General features: G+C 48.0%; 5 protein-coding genes; 3 read left to right on the forward strand and 2 right to left on the reverse strand.

The window, feature by feature from the left end:
* Positions 1–299: 299 nt before the first annotated feature.
* GSTUM_00011731001 (uncharacterized protein) lies at positions 300–1278 on the forward strand. XM_002842096.2 has 2 exons: positions 300–1041; positions 1110–1278. Exons 1-2 carry the CDS (start codon positions 345–347, stop codon positions 1163–1165), a joined length of 753 nt encoding a protein of 250 aa, XP_002842142.1. The 5' UTR covers positions 300–344; the 3' UTR covers positions 1166–1278.
* A 119-nt stretch (positions 1279–1397) lies between these two features.
* On the reverse strand, positions 1398–2120 carry GSTUM_00011732001 (uncharacterized protein; the record flags this gene model as incomplete). The annotated part of the gene is made up of 3 exons (XM_002842097.1): positions 1398–1509; positions 1576–1815; positions 1879–2120. The coding sequence occupies 3 exons, from the start codon at positions 2118–2120 to the stop codon at positions 1398–1400; spliced, it is 594 nt and encodes a 197-aa protein (XP_002842143.1).
* Positions 2121–2429: 309 nt separating this feature from the next.
* GSTUM_00011733001 (uncharacterized protein) lies at positions 2430–3359 on the reverse strand. XM_002842098.2 has 1 exon: positions 2430–3359. The coding sequence occupies exon 1, from the start codon at positions 3301–3303 to the stop codon at positions 2812–2814; it is 492 nt and encodes a 163-aa protein (XP_002842144.1). The 5' UTR covers positions 3304–3359; the 3' UTR covers positions 2430–2811.
* Positions 3360–3828: 469 nt separating this feature from the next.
* On the forward strand, positions 3829–6647 carry GSTUM_00011734001 (uncharacterized protein). XM_002842099.2 has 3 exons: positions 3829–4621; positions 4678–5529; positions 5590–6647. The coding sequence occupies exons 1-3, from the start codon at positions 4587–4589 to the stop codon at positions 5723–5725; spliced, it is 1023 nt and encodes a 340-aa protein (XP_002842145.1). The 5' UTR covers positions 3829–4586; the 3' UTR covers positions 5726–6647.
* A 474-nt stretch (positions 6648–7121) lies between these two features.
* On the forward strand, positions 7122–9082 carry GSTUM_00011735001 (uncharacterized protein). XM_002842100.2 has 4 exons: positions 7122–7749; positions 7802–8066; positions 8128–8335; positions 8397–9082. The coding sequence occupies exons 1-4, from the start codon at positions 7390–7392 to the stop codon at positions 8881–8883; spliced, it is 1320 nt and encodes a 439-aa protein (XP_002842146.1). The 5' UTR covers positions 7122–7389; the 3' UTR covers positions 8884–9082.
* Positions 9083–13650: the final 4568 nt, after the last annotated feature.

The following is a 13650-nucleotide window of genomic DNA, read 5'->3' on the forward strand; positions in this document are numbered from 1 at the left end:
CGTTGTTGCCCGTGGCTGGGCGAATTGCCATAATGAGGTCCTCATGATGGAGGGGCGGGGGTTAAAAATTGTTTTACGAGATCACTTTGTTTACTGGTATTTTAGTGGTGGGTATGATACCAGTATGAGGCTCTGCGACCCTACTGCCTATCGTACCATACTGGTATCATAATAATAATATTATTATGATAGCCGTTTTAACAGGGTGGGGCAAAGAGAGGGTAACTGAAGATTAAATTTTCTACAAGTATCATAACTTACCGTCTAGCTCTCTACATACGAAGTATCACACAACTGCACAACAAACGAACAGAGCAAACCAACCAGCAAAACAAGCAGACACAATGCCATCGCATGCCACCAAAAAACGCAAAACCAGCGCCACCACCGCGGATGTCAAGAGGAAAAAAATCTCTGTCAAGAACAACCCTGCGAGTCCTAGCACATCATCATCATCATCATCCGACAGCGAATGTTCCACCGATGCCGGCGGTGTGGACCTAAACGAAACCTCGGACGCATCAGACCCAGAAGCCGACGAGTACTCCCTATCTTCCTCTGCTAGCGCTACGAATTCCGAATGTGGCGCCGACTCCGATGACAACCTCTCCGACCTTCTCTCCGCCCCGCATCCTACAAAAAAGCGTAGGCGCAACGACCCCGAAGGCTTCTCCACGGCAATGTCGAAGATCCTCTCCTCGCACTTGACCACGACGGCGCGCAAAGATCCCGTACTCGTCCGTGCGAAGCACTCCGCGGCGGAGGTTGACGAGAGCAAGATCGAGGCGAAGGCTCGCAGAGTTCTGCGCGAGGAGAAGAGGAAGGGGTTGGAGAAGGGGCGGGTGAAGGAGGTTGTGCCCAAGGGTGATGATGAGGCGGCGGGGAAGGCATTGGAGCTTGAGAAGAAGCTTAGGAAGACGGCGCAGAGAGGGGTGGTTAAGTTGTTTAATGCAGTTAGGGCTGCACAGATCAAGGGCGAGGAGGGGAGTAGGGTTGTGAAGAGGAAGGGGGTTGTGGGCATTGCGAAGAGGGAGGAGAAAGGTATCATATAATGTCTCCCTGCATATGGGCTTTGGGATCGGGATCAATGGCTAATGGAATATTTATAGTGACGGAAATGTCGAAGCAGGGCTTCCTAAGTCTCATCCAGTCTGGCGGGAAATGATCACCTCCGAAAGTTTACCTCCAACTACGTTTCCCATATATACGTGCAAACCTGTAATTATGTCAAAAGTTTCTGGGTTTCTATTTTATTTTTTAAAAAACCCGCCCCCCCGACGGGGAAGACCAGAGTCCGGATGTTTTTTGCTTTTAATTGAACAACACGCCGTCTATCAGTCCGCCCACCCACCCACCCCGTAACCTTAAGGTACAATGCTAACAAGGATCCCTATAAACTACTCCTTCTTCGAAAAATCACTCGATTGCAAATTCCTTGTCATGGACGGTAACTTGACCACCAACCCATCAATCTCCTTGCTCATCTTAACCTGGCACCCCAACCGTGACCTATTACGCACCCCCCTCCTGTTAGCCGCGCCCCGACTTGAAGTTCGTCTCATAGGAGGAGCGTACGTCTCCGTAAGTCCAAATGCCAAATCCAGCATATCATTCTCGTCATCCTCGGGCTCGGGTATGCGATCATACATGGCGTCGTCAGCAACAATGACATGACAAGTCGAGCAAGCAGCGGATCCGCCGCAGGCGCCTTCCATGTCTAGGTCGTGCTCCTGCGCGATGTCCAACAAGTTTTCGCCGGCAGAGACGGCGAATTTGTGTGGGTTTGAGGATTTGTCGATGAATGTTACGTAGAGCCTGTTTTTTCCCTCTCACAATTAGCAGGCTGTTCGGGGGGCGGAGGAGGGAGGGTGAAGGAACTCTTCGCCGGGCTTTGGTGGGGTGGTGTGGCCATGTTTTCGTAGGAGGGTTGTTGAGAATGATCGGGCGAGGATGGACGGGAGAATCGGGAGAGGGGGGGGCGAGGTTCGCAATGGGAGATGTAAATGGGGCTGTCGGAGGAGGAGACGGGCTGTGGGGGTTATTATTGCTCTGGGGAACATTATTTGGGGTGAGGGGGGTATCGTTGTGCAATTGGTGCTATGGATGCACAAGTGTGGCATGAGGTCACTGAATGGATGGGATGGGATGAGATGGGATGAGCCGCATGAATTCTTTTTCCTTTTTAAAAAGATATATTTTTAGTGGAGGGGTAAAGAAGTTGAACGGGGGTGTTACCCGGTCGAGAGTCTTGGTGATCACCGGTATTGTGCTACAAGAGGTTTGCTAAAGATTGTCTTATATCGATTGAGTCCTAACTGCGGGAAATGAAAGTACATAACTTTCAATATGTAACTAGGCTACCTAGCTAGAATATCATAGAATGGAAAGTCCCAAGAGCCTCTGTGGTCCTGGAGCCCCGTCCTGAATACCCGTAAAAGCCGGCAAGCACCTCCATCGTGACTACTGATAGAGCGCAGTAACGGAAGGTACCTCTGATCGGGATGATGCAACATACAAGGATGAACTGGAGTCGATATGGTCCCCGTGGGGTACTCGGGTATGGGGCGTCACGGCGGTTAATCCCTCACTGCCTCACTGTAGGATGTAGATTTAAACACTGGAGGAGACATCAAACGGGCCAGCAACGCACAGGAAGACCAGAGTAAGGACAACTAACCGGCAGAGTGCATACTTTCCGGTTAGGTCTTCATCAGGCGACAAACTAGTTCAACTTGTAGGCAAACAAAACGATTCCCCGTGCATGTATCCCGTGGAATGTTGCGTGATCGCTAAAAATTTCTTGCCAATTTATTAGTAAGGGGGAAGATAACAGTAAAAGAATTGGGATGAAAGAAAGATGGCGGTTCTCGGATCAGTCTGTGCCTTTTGAGCGTCATTTCCAACCGGCTCGTGTGTAGAGGCCATAGAGGCCAGGAGCGGTTGGGTCGGGTTACCAGAGCTCGTACATATCATCATCTTGGGGGGGGGGGTGTCTCGTAGGGAAAGTATGGAAGGGATTGGAGGCGCAAACAGGGTGGCAGGATTGGGTAGACTTACGGGTATGGCAACTTTGATCATAGTCATTACCGGGAATTGGGACGCGTTGGATTCAAATAGCCTAGTCCCATCGTAAGTGAGATCAACATCACCACCATCGTCACAATCATCATCGGGGGTAGCGAGAATGTCCCTCTCTTCAGGTCGTCCCCATTTCATGAGAGCATCAGTCCAAGAGGACGAACTCCTCGTAGCAACGGTTTTAGAGGAGGGTTTCGGAAAACCTGCCTTGGTCTCGACACACATCGGAGTCACCAGCTGGGTGGAGCAGAAATGCCAGCTGATGATGATTTGAGTTGGTGGTCTCGGTTTGTTGAGAGGAGAAAGGGAGAAAAGCAGCGATGAGCTTTGCCATTTATATGTGTTTGAGCTTTGTCTTGGCGTTTTCGAATTTTTACTGGGGAAAAAGGTCCCTTGGCGGGTGCTGGATAGTTTGTTGGTTATGACCTACAGTATCGCGGGGGAAACAGGGAACTGCTTGTGTTAATATTGAAAATTGGTTATTATAATTAGAGAGATCAAGGGAAGGATTAGGGGGAAAGGAAAGAGCACACCCCCTCCAAGCTTTTTCAACACCAAGGCAGAAAAGACCAGGACCCGCAAAGCCGCACCTCATTCTTATTTGTGTCCAACAACCACTGCGGGTAAAAATCCACATCTTTCATACTGCCTCTTCCCTTTCCCCTTCCCTCACAGTTTTAGTCACCCTATTCCACTTCCTGTCCCCCCCCCACTCCTCAACCTCAACCTCTTTTCTCATACGCACGGCATAGACCATATACAACAAAATTTGACCTGGCGTTCTCTTGTGGTTGTGGCCAAAGAGTACTCGTACTGTACTGTACTCGTGCATATCTTCTTCCACCCTCCATTCACCTGTCCTTTGTTCATCCTGGTCATCTTTCTTGTCTTGGTTGGTGTCGTGATACGATCCGATCTGATTGATCGCTGCGTTTCTTGTCCCACCCTTCCACCCTCCCTCTCCCTCTCTGTTCCCTTGACTCTCCACCCTTTTTATTTTTCCCTTGACGTTGACCCACGGTATCTTTTCCCTTCACTTCTTCACTCCCGCGATCCACACCCTTCCGTTTTTCTTCTACCACAACTACCGCTCAACTAATCCAGCTTCTTTGGCCTCTCAGTTTTTCTCATTGATACATTTACAGTTCCATTTCTTTTCCTCCAACTTTTGCATACCCCGACCGCTAAAGCACACTGGCCTGTCTTTGACATCTATCTGCCATTGGACGCCTCCGAGGCCGACTTTCTTAGCCACGGCCACTGACAAAAGGTCACGACACAACAGATTTGTTCTGATACCCTGTTTACCGTTTGCCGACAAATACGCCCCTCGTTCTCATTTCCTTCGTCTTTTCCTAAAAATTTCCCCCTCCGCTGTACAGTGACATTGACCCCGCCCCCTCCTCCAGGCACTCAGAGGTTGCTTGCCGCTCGTTTCTCCTCCCACGTCCAGCCAAATTTCTCTTACTCTTCCGTCTCTTTCCCATAGTTTACCTATTCGTCATCAAATGGAGTCTAATTCACTATGGAACCGACGGTCCAAGTTTGTCCCTTGGCCCTCTGCCTTTGCTCGCTTTTTTTTGTTGACATTGGTTTTAGCACTGGTAAACTTTCTCTTTCGGTGTCTTCGTCTGCGCACAATAACAGTAACAATAATACCACTGGCGATGCCCCCTCCTCCAGGATTTTCGGGCCTCCCTCTGCCAAACTCACCTCTTCTCACAAACCGTCGTATGAAAATCCCTTCGCCAAGCTACATAATATCAATACTGGTCATCCGGCACTTCCGTCTCCAACCGCAAACGCAGCCAAGTCTGCGTCTGCTGCCTTCAATCTCGGGATCGGAGGTGCCTTTGGCTCTTTTGGACTCAAGACTCCGAAGACTCCAGGCGGAGACGGTCTGAATGCTGCTGGTAGTATCAGTACCGGCGCAATTGCTACCCCTTCGTTGCCGAAGGGTTTGACTGCCTCCGAAGTTGTTGCTGGAACCAAAAAGTCCAACAGTAATCTTGCTGCTGTTAACCAGCAGGATTCCCATCCATTGAAGAATGTTTGGGTAGTTTGGTACCGCTCTCCGGGAAACAAGTTCCAGGACTATGAAAAGTCCACGCAGAAGATTGCGTATTTTGGGACCGTTGAGGAGTTCTGGTGCGTCTACTGTCACTTGCGCAGGCCGAATGTCCTGCCACACGTGAGCGACTACCATCTCTTTAAGAAAGGAATTAGGCCGGTTTGGGAGGACAAGGAGAATAGGAAGGGTGGGAAGTGGAACATCCGTCTGAAGAAGGGTGTTAGCACTAGATACTGGGAGGAACTTCTCTTGGCGATTGTCGGCGATCAATTTGGTGACGCCGGTGAGGATCTTTGTGGGGCTGTTTTGAGCATTAGAGGAAATGAGGATGTTCTCAGTGTTTGGACTAGAGTGGACGGGTCGAGCTGCTTGAAGATCAAGTTCGTATATCCTAATTTCTCGAGGATTCTCGAGGCCGAGCGCTAACGTCGCGTGGGTAGGGAAACTGTCAAACGCAGGCTTAACCTTCCACAAGGAACCAGAATCGAGTGGAAATCCCATGCATCCTCCCTTGAGGCGGTCAACCAGAAGTCGCAGAGCCAGAATCAAAATCAGGGCCAGGCTCAACCCCAGTAATTCTTCAAATAATTTTGTTTCCTGCTTTCCTTGACATTTGCCTTTCTATGTGAGTGGGAGGGGATCGAGAGTTGTGTCTGGTTAATCACTACTAGCGCCATACTGTTATTATCATTCCAACAACATCACTACTATGGATTAGCTAGTGTATTTTCACGCTATTATATGACAGGGTGACATTTTCTATCTCTCCACCTCTTCCATTTTTACTCCTTGCCTGATTTGCGTCGGGTGGGTATGGGGGCGGTCTGGGCACCTTTTTTTCTCTTCTGTAAAGTAGTTTTGATGTTTTCCGGGTCTATGATTGTGCGTGCTTTTTCTTCCTTTTTATCAAACGGGGTATGTGGTGGGTAAGTCATTTTCGTTTTGTTTTATTTTTTTTCCTCCGGTAACATCAACATTATCGGTATTTCTCGCTCAAAGGAACAAGATCTTTGATCTGTCTTTTCTGCTCTGTTTTCCATACAAATTAAGATGGATTGGGGTTGCATTTGTTGTTTTTCTCCTTTTTTGTTTTTACCTTGTTTGTGGTTTACTTGTCCCTTTTGTCGCAATAGTTTGAGCAGGTGGATGGTGGGTTCATACTTCGTTTTCCTTGGTGGGTGTTCTATTTTTTATCCTTATTTTTATCACGGGTGTTTTTGGCTTGGGTGAGGAGGAGTGGGAGAGAACCATGGGATTGCGATAGAGCGGATTGCAAGGGTTCACAGTGGGGTTGGGTCTGAATGCTCGTTGGTGAGAAGGGGGGGAAAGGGAGAAAGAATGGTAAAAGAAAAGAGAGAGAGTGATGTGATAAAACATTTCGCTAGGAAGGGGGGAAGAAGAAGAGGAGGAGGAGAATTGCTATATCATAGCGATGCTGTATTATCGTGTTCCATCCATGTATGGACTGACGAAAGACCTAAACACCGGTAGAGGTACTGTCTTAGGATAGATTCCGGGAGCTCTGTTATGGTTGAACGGGTTTTTAGGAAGAATAAATATCTTTGCACCGAGAAGTTGTGGTTCTTTGATAACACTATATAATATTATGTACTGTGCACTACTGTAAGTGAGGATACACTATTGTGCAATTGCGGTAAAGTAAATAGTGTGGTAGGAGTAGCTTGTCAATAAGTTAATCTTGGTCTGCATCCACATTCGAGCTTTGGAGGTTGAAGACTGACACTTGGTTGTGCATCACGTGACCCCATTGGTCGCCTTACTCGTTGGTGATCTTATTACTTTTAATTTATGGGGAGGGGAAAAAATCTGTGAGTCGCTGGATCTCAATCTTATCTTATCTTTGGTGGCACAGCAACGCCTTGCTGGAGTTCATGGGTGGAGGGGCAGTTGGGTCGAACAGCACACCCATCACAACCACCACCACCACCACCGCCAGCACCACCGCCACCACGATTTGCACCGTTACGGACCACGGGCCCTTTACGAGTAGACTAACACCCACAAAACAAGAGAGGGAAAAAAAAGAGGAGAAAAAAAAAAGATCAATCTTATCCCCACCTTAAATTCTGCCCCTCCCTCTTCTCTCATTCCTCCTCCTCTCCTCCGTCCCCACCCCACCCCCCCTTCATTAATCCCTCCCTCCCGGCATCGAAAGGAGCACAGGTTAGGTTCGGTAGACGAAAAAACGAAACGTAACGGAACAACTCCCACCTGGTATCATGTCGACACGGCAGGGCCCAAACCCACTACGACCATATTACATCCCCTCACCCCCGATACCTCCACTCGACTCTTCGGCGCCAACACCAGCACCTCTCCCCACTGCGTCATACTCGTATCCACCCGCACCGACAGATTCGAGAAGCGGTGGTAGCATACTGGCGGATTACTCGGAATACCTCGAGGATCAATCCCCGAAAGAAGTTATCAAAGGATGGTTCCAGCAAGCTGCAGTACAGTACTCTCTGCAACTAATTGGTCTGCCGTTCGAGAATTCCCGGACCTTGTTACAATGCGGGGCTGTGCCAAAGGGGGCTGGGAAGAGGATTGTGGAGGAGAACGAGGAGGATGTCGATGATGTATGCCCGTTCTCTCCTTCTGCTAAGCTTCGCTAATGGGGAGCTTGGATAGTATGCAAGCGATGATTCGGACCCGCCCTACTTTTCGGAGGACGTTGAGGAGGAGCTGGACAGAGGTGGAGTCCCGCGGATGCGGGGCGTGCAGAAGCCGCCTAGTGGTATGACGGGTAGAGCTGGGCACGTTATCGGTGGGGGTCAGGGGGGCCAGGAAGTGCGGCCGCTGTGGATGCTCGAGACTGTACAGGGACGGGTGAACACCGTGGGGGAGATGCTGAGAGCCTTATGGAGTAAAGAGGGGTATTCAGGGATTTGGAAAGGTACGCTACTTCTGTGGAATAGGAGGGGATGGGATAAGTATTGAACTGAGAGGATGGATAGGTCAGAACGCAACGTTTGTGTATAACATTCTTATGCGGACGTTGGAAAGTTGGACGGGATCATTTCTATCAGCGGTGCTGTCGCTGCCGGATCCGGGAATGGGGGAGATTGCGGACTCGGCCGATCCGCTGGCGTCACTGGGTGTAGCTGTTGCAGCGTGCACTGTCACAGCGCTAATTCTGGCGCCAATAGATATAGTCCGAACAAGGTGCCTTCTTTTTTCTACTCACATCCTTCCCTCCACCATATATGTACTGACCCGAAGCAAGACTGGTCATAACCCCTCCAACCGAGCTTCCCCGCAATCTCCTCCCAAATATCCACCTCCTCCCCTCCTACACCTGTCCACCCAACCTCCTCCTCCCCACAGCTCTCCACGCTGCACTCCCCTCCTTCATTTCTTTAGGGACCCCACATTTCCTCCGAAGCCGCTTCGGCATAGACCCAATCGGGAACCCGACAACCTTCAGTTTAGTGACCTTCCTATCCTCCACAGCGGGGCTCATCGTCCGGCTACCGCTTGAAACCGCCCTCCGACGGGGCCAAGTCGCAGTAACAAAGCCGAAGAAGACTGTCGTTCCTGTGGGAAGATATACGGGTGTGTTTGGAACAATGTGGTCCGTTGCAAAAGAAGAGGATGGCGGGAGGTATGGCGTTGAGGGGCTGTATCGTGGCTGGAGGATGGGGGTTTGGGCAAACGTGGGAGTTTTGGGGCTGGGGTTGTTCGGTGTTAGGGGGGAACCGGGGGAATTTTAACTTTTCTTGTCTTGAGCGGTATATATATTTTCTTTCTTTCCAAAAAAAAGCACCAATGGATGGATGAATGGCGGAGGCGGAGGAGGAGGCGGATTGTACGTATATTGGAAGGATGATTGAGTGTGGTGGTGGGTGATGTGGTTATCTTGACTACTTGCTTACACGCATCTGCGATGAATTTAATTCCCCACTCTTACGGCGCTGTAGTCCTGTTCCTTATCTTGTCTCATAGCACTACTGGCAAGCGTGATCCACGGGCTAGATTGTCCGGATGAACGCCTTTATCACGTGACATTACCACTGAGTGATATCCTATGAGTCTGGGCACTAACCCCATATCCCGTCTTATGTTTGAAGCAAATTTTTATGATATATCACACCTACATGAGTGTGATGCTTAAGTATGGTGGCTATGGAAACATTATGTAAGGTACCGGGTTTTGTGTGGCTCTGGGTGGTTTGGTGGTTTATGGGGGTTTGCCGTCCGTGTTTCTCAAGTTTTTTTTTTTTTTTTTTTTTGTTAGAGTTCGGTTTTCGTTAGCGTGTAGGGGAGGGACAGAGGGGTACTAGGTGTTTGCCTCTTGGGTTGGGGGTATTATGGGATGTTCGATTATATTAACCTTGAACGCTGCTGGTTGAATTCGCGTTGACATTGGTGTGATCATACAGTATGTGCGTAGAGCCAGTTGTGTATCATACTAAACAATGAAGGGACAGATGTGACGATCTAGGAGATCTCTCACACACCTTCCTTCCTCCTTCCTTCCTTCCTCACTCCTGCCCCCCAACAACGAAGCATATCATTAATGAAATGACAAGCGGAACGAACAAGAGGGGAGTAACTAAGAGAGCAAAAAATAAAAATACAGCCAACAAATAGTTATCTTTGACTTACTTTGTGGGAAAAAGTGCGAAACGAAAGCTCCCTGCGGGACCTGGAAATGTGTGTAATGGGACTGCGGGGTGCGGGAGCGAACCGTTTCCGGCACCTTTGGGGAATTTTAAGGTGCCCGTGCTGGCCGCGGAGCATGATGGGATGGGAGATTTGTGTTTTGGAGGGAAGGGATTACGGTCCTGGTGGTTGTGGTTGTAGTTGTGGGGGGGGTGGATATGGCTTATGCTTTTTCTGGGGAGGTGTGTGGTGTTGAATGAAGAGGAATTTGAAGGGAATATCATACAAACCGCCATTCATCATTTCATAACTGGGAGTCTTGTTCCTCGCGCTATTTGGTAATTCGTGAAAATTGTGCAGTATGTACAGTCACTCGGCAGAAGTGTTCGTGAAACCGGTCTCAGATGACTAAGCTGCCTCGCCAAAATGCCACCTTTCAACGAAGTGTAAAGTTGATCATGACCATTCACCCTATCGTGACTGTGACCATTCACAAATCTACACCCACCGAAGCCTCCTTTACCTAATTAATTAATTTATTAATTTCCTCTACCTTTTTTACCAATGGTTAAGCATTCTGGAAATATGAAGTATGCCGCAAAAAAAAGACCACCACCTAAAACTACCCGGTGTAACCAGTACGGGTACTCGGTTATTGGTTTTGTTTTATGTTTTGTTTTAAGTATCACTGTGATACTTAGTTTGTTTTAAGTATCGTTTGATACTTGGTTTTGTTTTAAGTTTTGTTTTAAGTATCGCTTTGATACTTGGTTTTGTTTTATGTTTTGTTTTAAGTATTGCTTTGATACTTGGTTTGTTTTAAGTATCGTTTGATACTTGGTTTTGTTTTATATTTTGTTTTAAGTATCGCTTTGATATTTAAGTAGTTTTACCAAAGTATATTGATTGATACCTTTGATTAGTTTCGTTCATGCTAGACATGAACAGATTTGTATATTTAAAGACCGCCTGTTTCTACGATAGAAAAGGCAGACTTCGACAGAGAGTATTTCAATATACTTGGTTGAACGGTTACTTCTTTGTTCCTCAGTACACCTCCAAAGCCTCCTTTAGTTCGCAGCTCTCGCCTCCTGTCTGGAAGAGCAGGCCACCTGCCAACTATCGTATCTATTACCGATAACGTGATTAGCACCTTGCGAACACATTACATTTTTTTAACCTCAGCAAGTGGCTAAGAACCTGTCCCCGGATTTAGGCCTGATCAACCTATCGATATCCACCTCAGAACGCTAGCGGAGAGAAGCAGCAGAATCACAGCACATTCGGCTTCATCTCAAACCCAAGATAGAGTCTTTGATGACCAGGAGTGGGAAGCAAATCCCACGGCAAGACCTTACAAGAAAGAAACAACCCTGGCGCTCTGCTAAAGAGCCGGGCGATCCTGCAAACACGGAAGATACACAACCTCCAGGAGAATTCCCTTCTACTCCAGCAAAGAAGCCTTCCTTTGAACCTCCAAACGACCCCGAATCTAGTAGCGAATCAGATATGGCTAGCACAGGAGGAGGGCCTTCTGGAGGAGGGAATTCTCGGGCAAGGCCTGAAGAAGAGGAGGTACCCGCAGCATTTGAATCCCCTAAGTTTAAACTCCACCTCCCAGCGAAGTTCACAGGAGAAGGAAAAGACCTCAAACCTGAAGTCTTTGACCGATGGGCAACAGAACTCTCACACTTCCTACTCTTACAAGGAAAAGATGTGGAAGACCCTACAACCGGACTTATCATTGGATCATTCTGCGAAGGAAAGGCAACCGACGCATACCACCAATGCTATAAGGATTTCGGCGGGAATGTAAGATTAAGAGGAACTACAGTTCTCGATTACCTGAAAGGACGATTCCAATCCTCTATAACCAACGACCTCCTATACAACAAATTCAACCAGCTCCAGCAAGTTAAAGGAATGCATGTCAAGCGAATCACCGATGTGGCTACGGACCTAATGATGTATAAGGACCGGATGGAGAGAGGAAGTATCTCCAAATACATCCTGAAGTGACGATTCTACGACACCATGCACCCTACCCTCCGGCGAGAAGTAGAACCACTCGAGGAAGACGGCGATGATATTGCAGTAATAATTGCAAGAGCAGAATGAAAGGACGCCATTCTCCATGAGACCAAGGCCTACAAAACACAGACATCCTCTAGTAGGAACAGCCAGCCATGACACAAAGCCTCCAGCAACTCTGAAGTCGATACCCCACGGGTTTTCAAGAAGAAAACAAAATCCTCCAAAGAATCGAGAGGGCAAAAAGGAGAATGTTTTGAATGTGGAAAAACAGGACACATGGCAAAGAACTGTCCTATGAAGAAAGGAAAAGGAAAGGCAATTAAGCAAGAAGTGACGGCCAACAATGTTGAAAGCGATAACGCCCAATCCAGTGAATATGAAGAGATCCATATCGGATATATCGATGTGGAATGCAACAGTGTTCGACCTCCGGCTACATTCAAAGCACACACCGCTCTGGAAGGTACTATCCTGATCAATGGCAAAAGGGCTCGAGTCCTATTCGACACTGGCGCAATCGGAAGAGATATGATCAGTAATGCCTTTGTCTCCATCCATGGACTCCCAACCCGAGACCTTAACCAACCCATACCAGTCAATATGGCAGTAAAGGGATCACGATCCACAAGCCATAAAACCTGTTCTGCAACTATTCGACTTGGTTCTGCTATACTACCCCCCCAGGAAATGCTGATTGGAAACCTAGCCAAATACGAGGCCCTAATAGGCATGCCATTCCTGAATCGCCACAAAGCTATAATCAGGTATGGGGAGTCAACCATCGATTTTCCAGATCAGAAGGTCAGAGTCTCATGCAAGCCAACAAGCGGAGAGTACCGAGCCGCAGTCTGTGAAGCAACTATCCAAAAACTATTGGATGAATACTCTGATATTTTCCCTGATCAACATACCCGAAGACAATACCGCCTATGAGAGAGGTGAACCACCACATCCGCCTCCGAGACCCCTCCAATCTCAAGAACCAACCCACCTACTCTATTCCTGACGCATACAAAAGCCCACTTTGTGATTGGATCAACCAACAACAAAGAAGAGGAGTCATCTACCGGGCAGAAGCCCCAGGTGCCGCTCCTATATTTGTTCAACCCAAAGCAGATGGTAAAAGAATCCGCCCCTTGGTTGATCTCAAGCTACGGAACGAAAACACGGTTATGGACAGCTCCGCTATCCCAAACCAAACCCAGATCCTAAATGCAGTTGGACGGGCTAGATTCCGAAGTAAGATTGACCTAAGCGATGCCTACTTCCAAACAAGGTTAGATCCAGAAAGCGAATGCTACAACAGTTTCAAAACACCCTTCGGAAGTTTCATTAGCCGAGTTATGTTACAAGGTGATATGAATGCGCCCGCCACCTTTATGTGAATTATGGAAAACCTCCTGAGCGAATACCTCCACCATTTTGTTTGGGTCTACATTGATGATATTCTCATCTTCTCGAACACCACAACAGAACACGCCTACCATATAGGTCTGGTTTGTACCAAACTTAGGGAAGCTAAATTCTACGCTAGCAGAAATAAATCAATCCTGTTTGCTGACAAACTTGATATTCTAGGACATGTTATAGATGATGAAGGAATACACGCAGCCCCAGGAAAAATAGCCTGTTTAATGGAATGGTCGACACCCCGGAATCAAAAGGAACTCCTGCGATTCCTAGGACTAGTCAACTATATTGCCCAGTTCCTACCACACCATGCCACTGTGACAGCGCCGCTCACAGACCTTACCGGCAATGCAGAATTTGTCTGGACCCACACCCATGACCAAGCCTATACCAACATCAAGGAATTGATAAAAAATGCCAACGTTATACAA

This window comes from Tuber melanosporum (assembly GCF_000151645.1).
Source record: "Tuber melanosporum whole genome shotgun sequence assembly, scaffold_9, strain Mel28".
In the NCBI taxonomy this organism is placed as follows: Eukaryota; Fungi; Ascomycota; class Pezizomycetes; order Pezizales; family Tuberaceae; genus Tuber; species Tuber melanosporum.

Coding starts and splice junctions, on each gene's coding strand:
- GSTUM_00011731001 (XM_002842096.2), top strand. CDS start 345: ATGCCATCGCATGCCACCAAAAAACGCAAAACCAGCGCCACCACCGCG. Junction 1,042..1,109: donor TGCGAAGAGGGAGGAGAAAG/GTATCATATAAT, acceptor GAATATTTATAG/TGACGGAAATGTCGAAGCAG.
- GSTUM_00011733001 (XM_002842098.2), bottom strand. CDS start 3,303: ATGTGTGTCGAGACCAAGGCAGGTTTTCCGAAACCCTCCTCTAAAACC.
- GSTUM_00011734001 (XM_002842099.2), top strand. CDS start 4,587: ATGGAGTCTAATTCACTATGGAACCGACGGTCCAA. Junction 4,622..4,677: donor CTATGGAACCGACGGTCCAA/GTTTGTCCCTTG, acceptor CATTGGTTTTAG/CACTGGTAAACTTTCTCTTT. Junction 5,530..5,589: donor TCGAGCTGCTTGAAGATCAA/GTTCGTATATCC, acceptor TCGCGTGGGTAG/GGAAACTGTCAAACGCAGGC.
- GSTUM_00011735001 (XM_002842100.2), top strand. CDS start 7,390: ATGTCGACACGGCAGGGCCCAAACCCACTACGACCATATTACATCCCC. Junction 7,750..7,801: donor ACGAGGAGGATGTCGATGAT/GTATGCCCGTTC, acceptor GAGCTTGGATAG/TATGCAAGCGATGATTCGGA. Junction 8,067..8,127: donor GTATTCAGGGATTTGGAAAG/GTACGCTACTTC, acceptor GAGGATGGATAG/GTCAGAACGCAACGTTTGTG.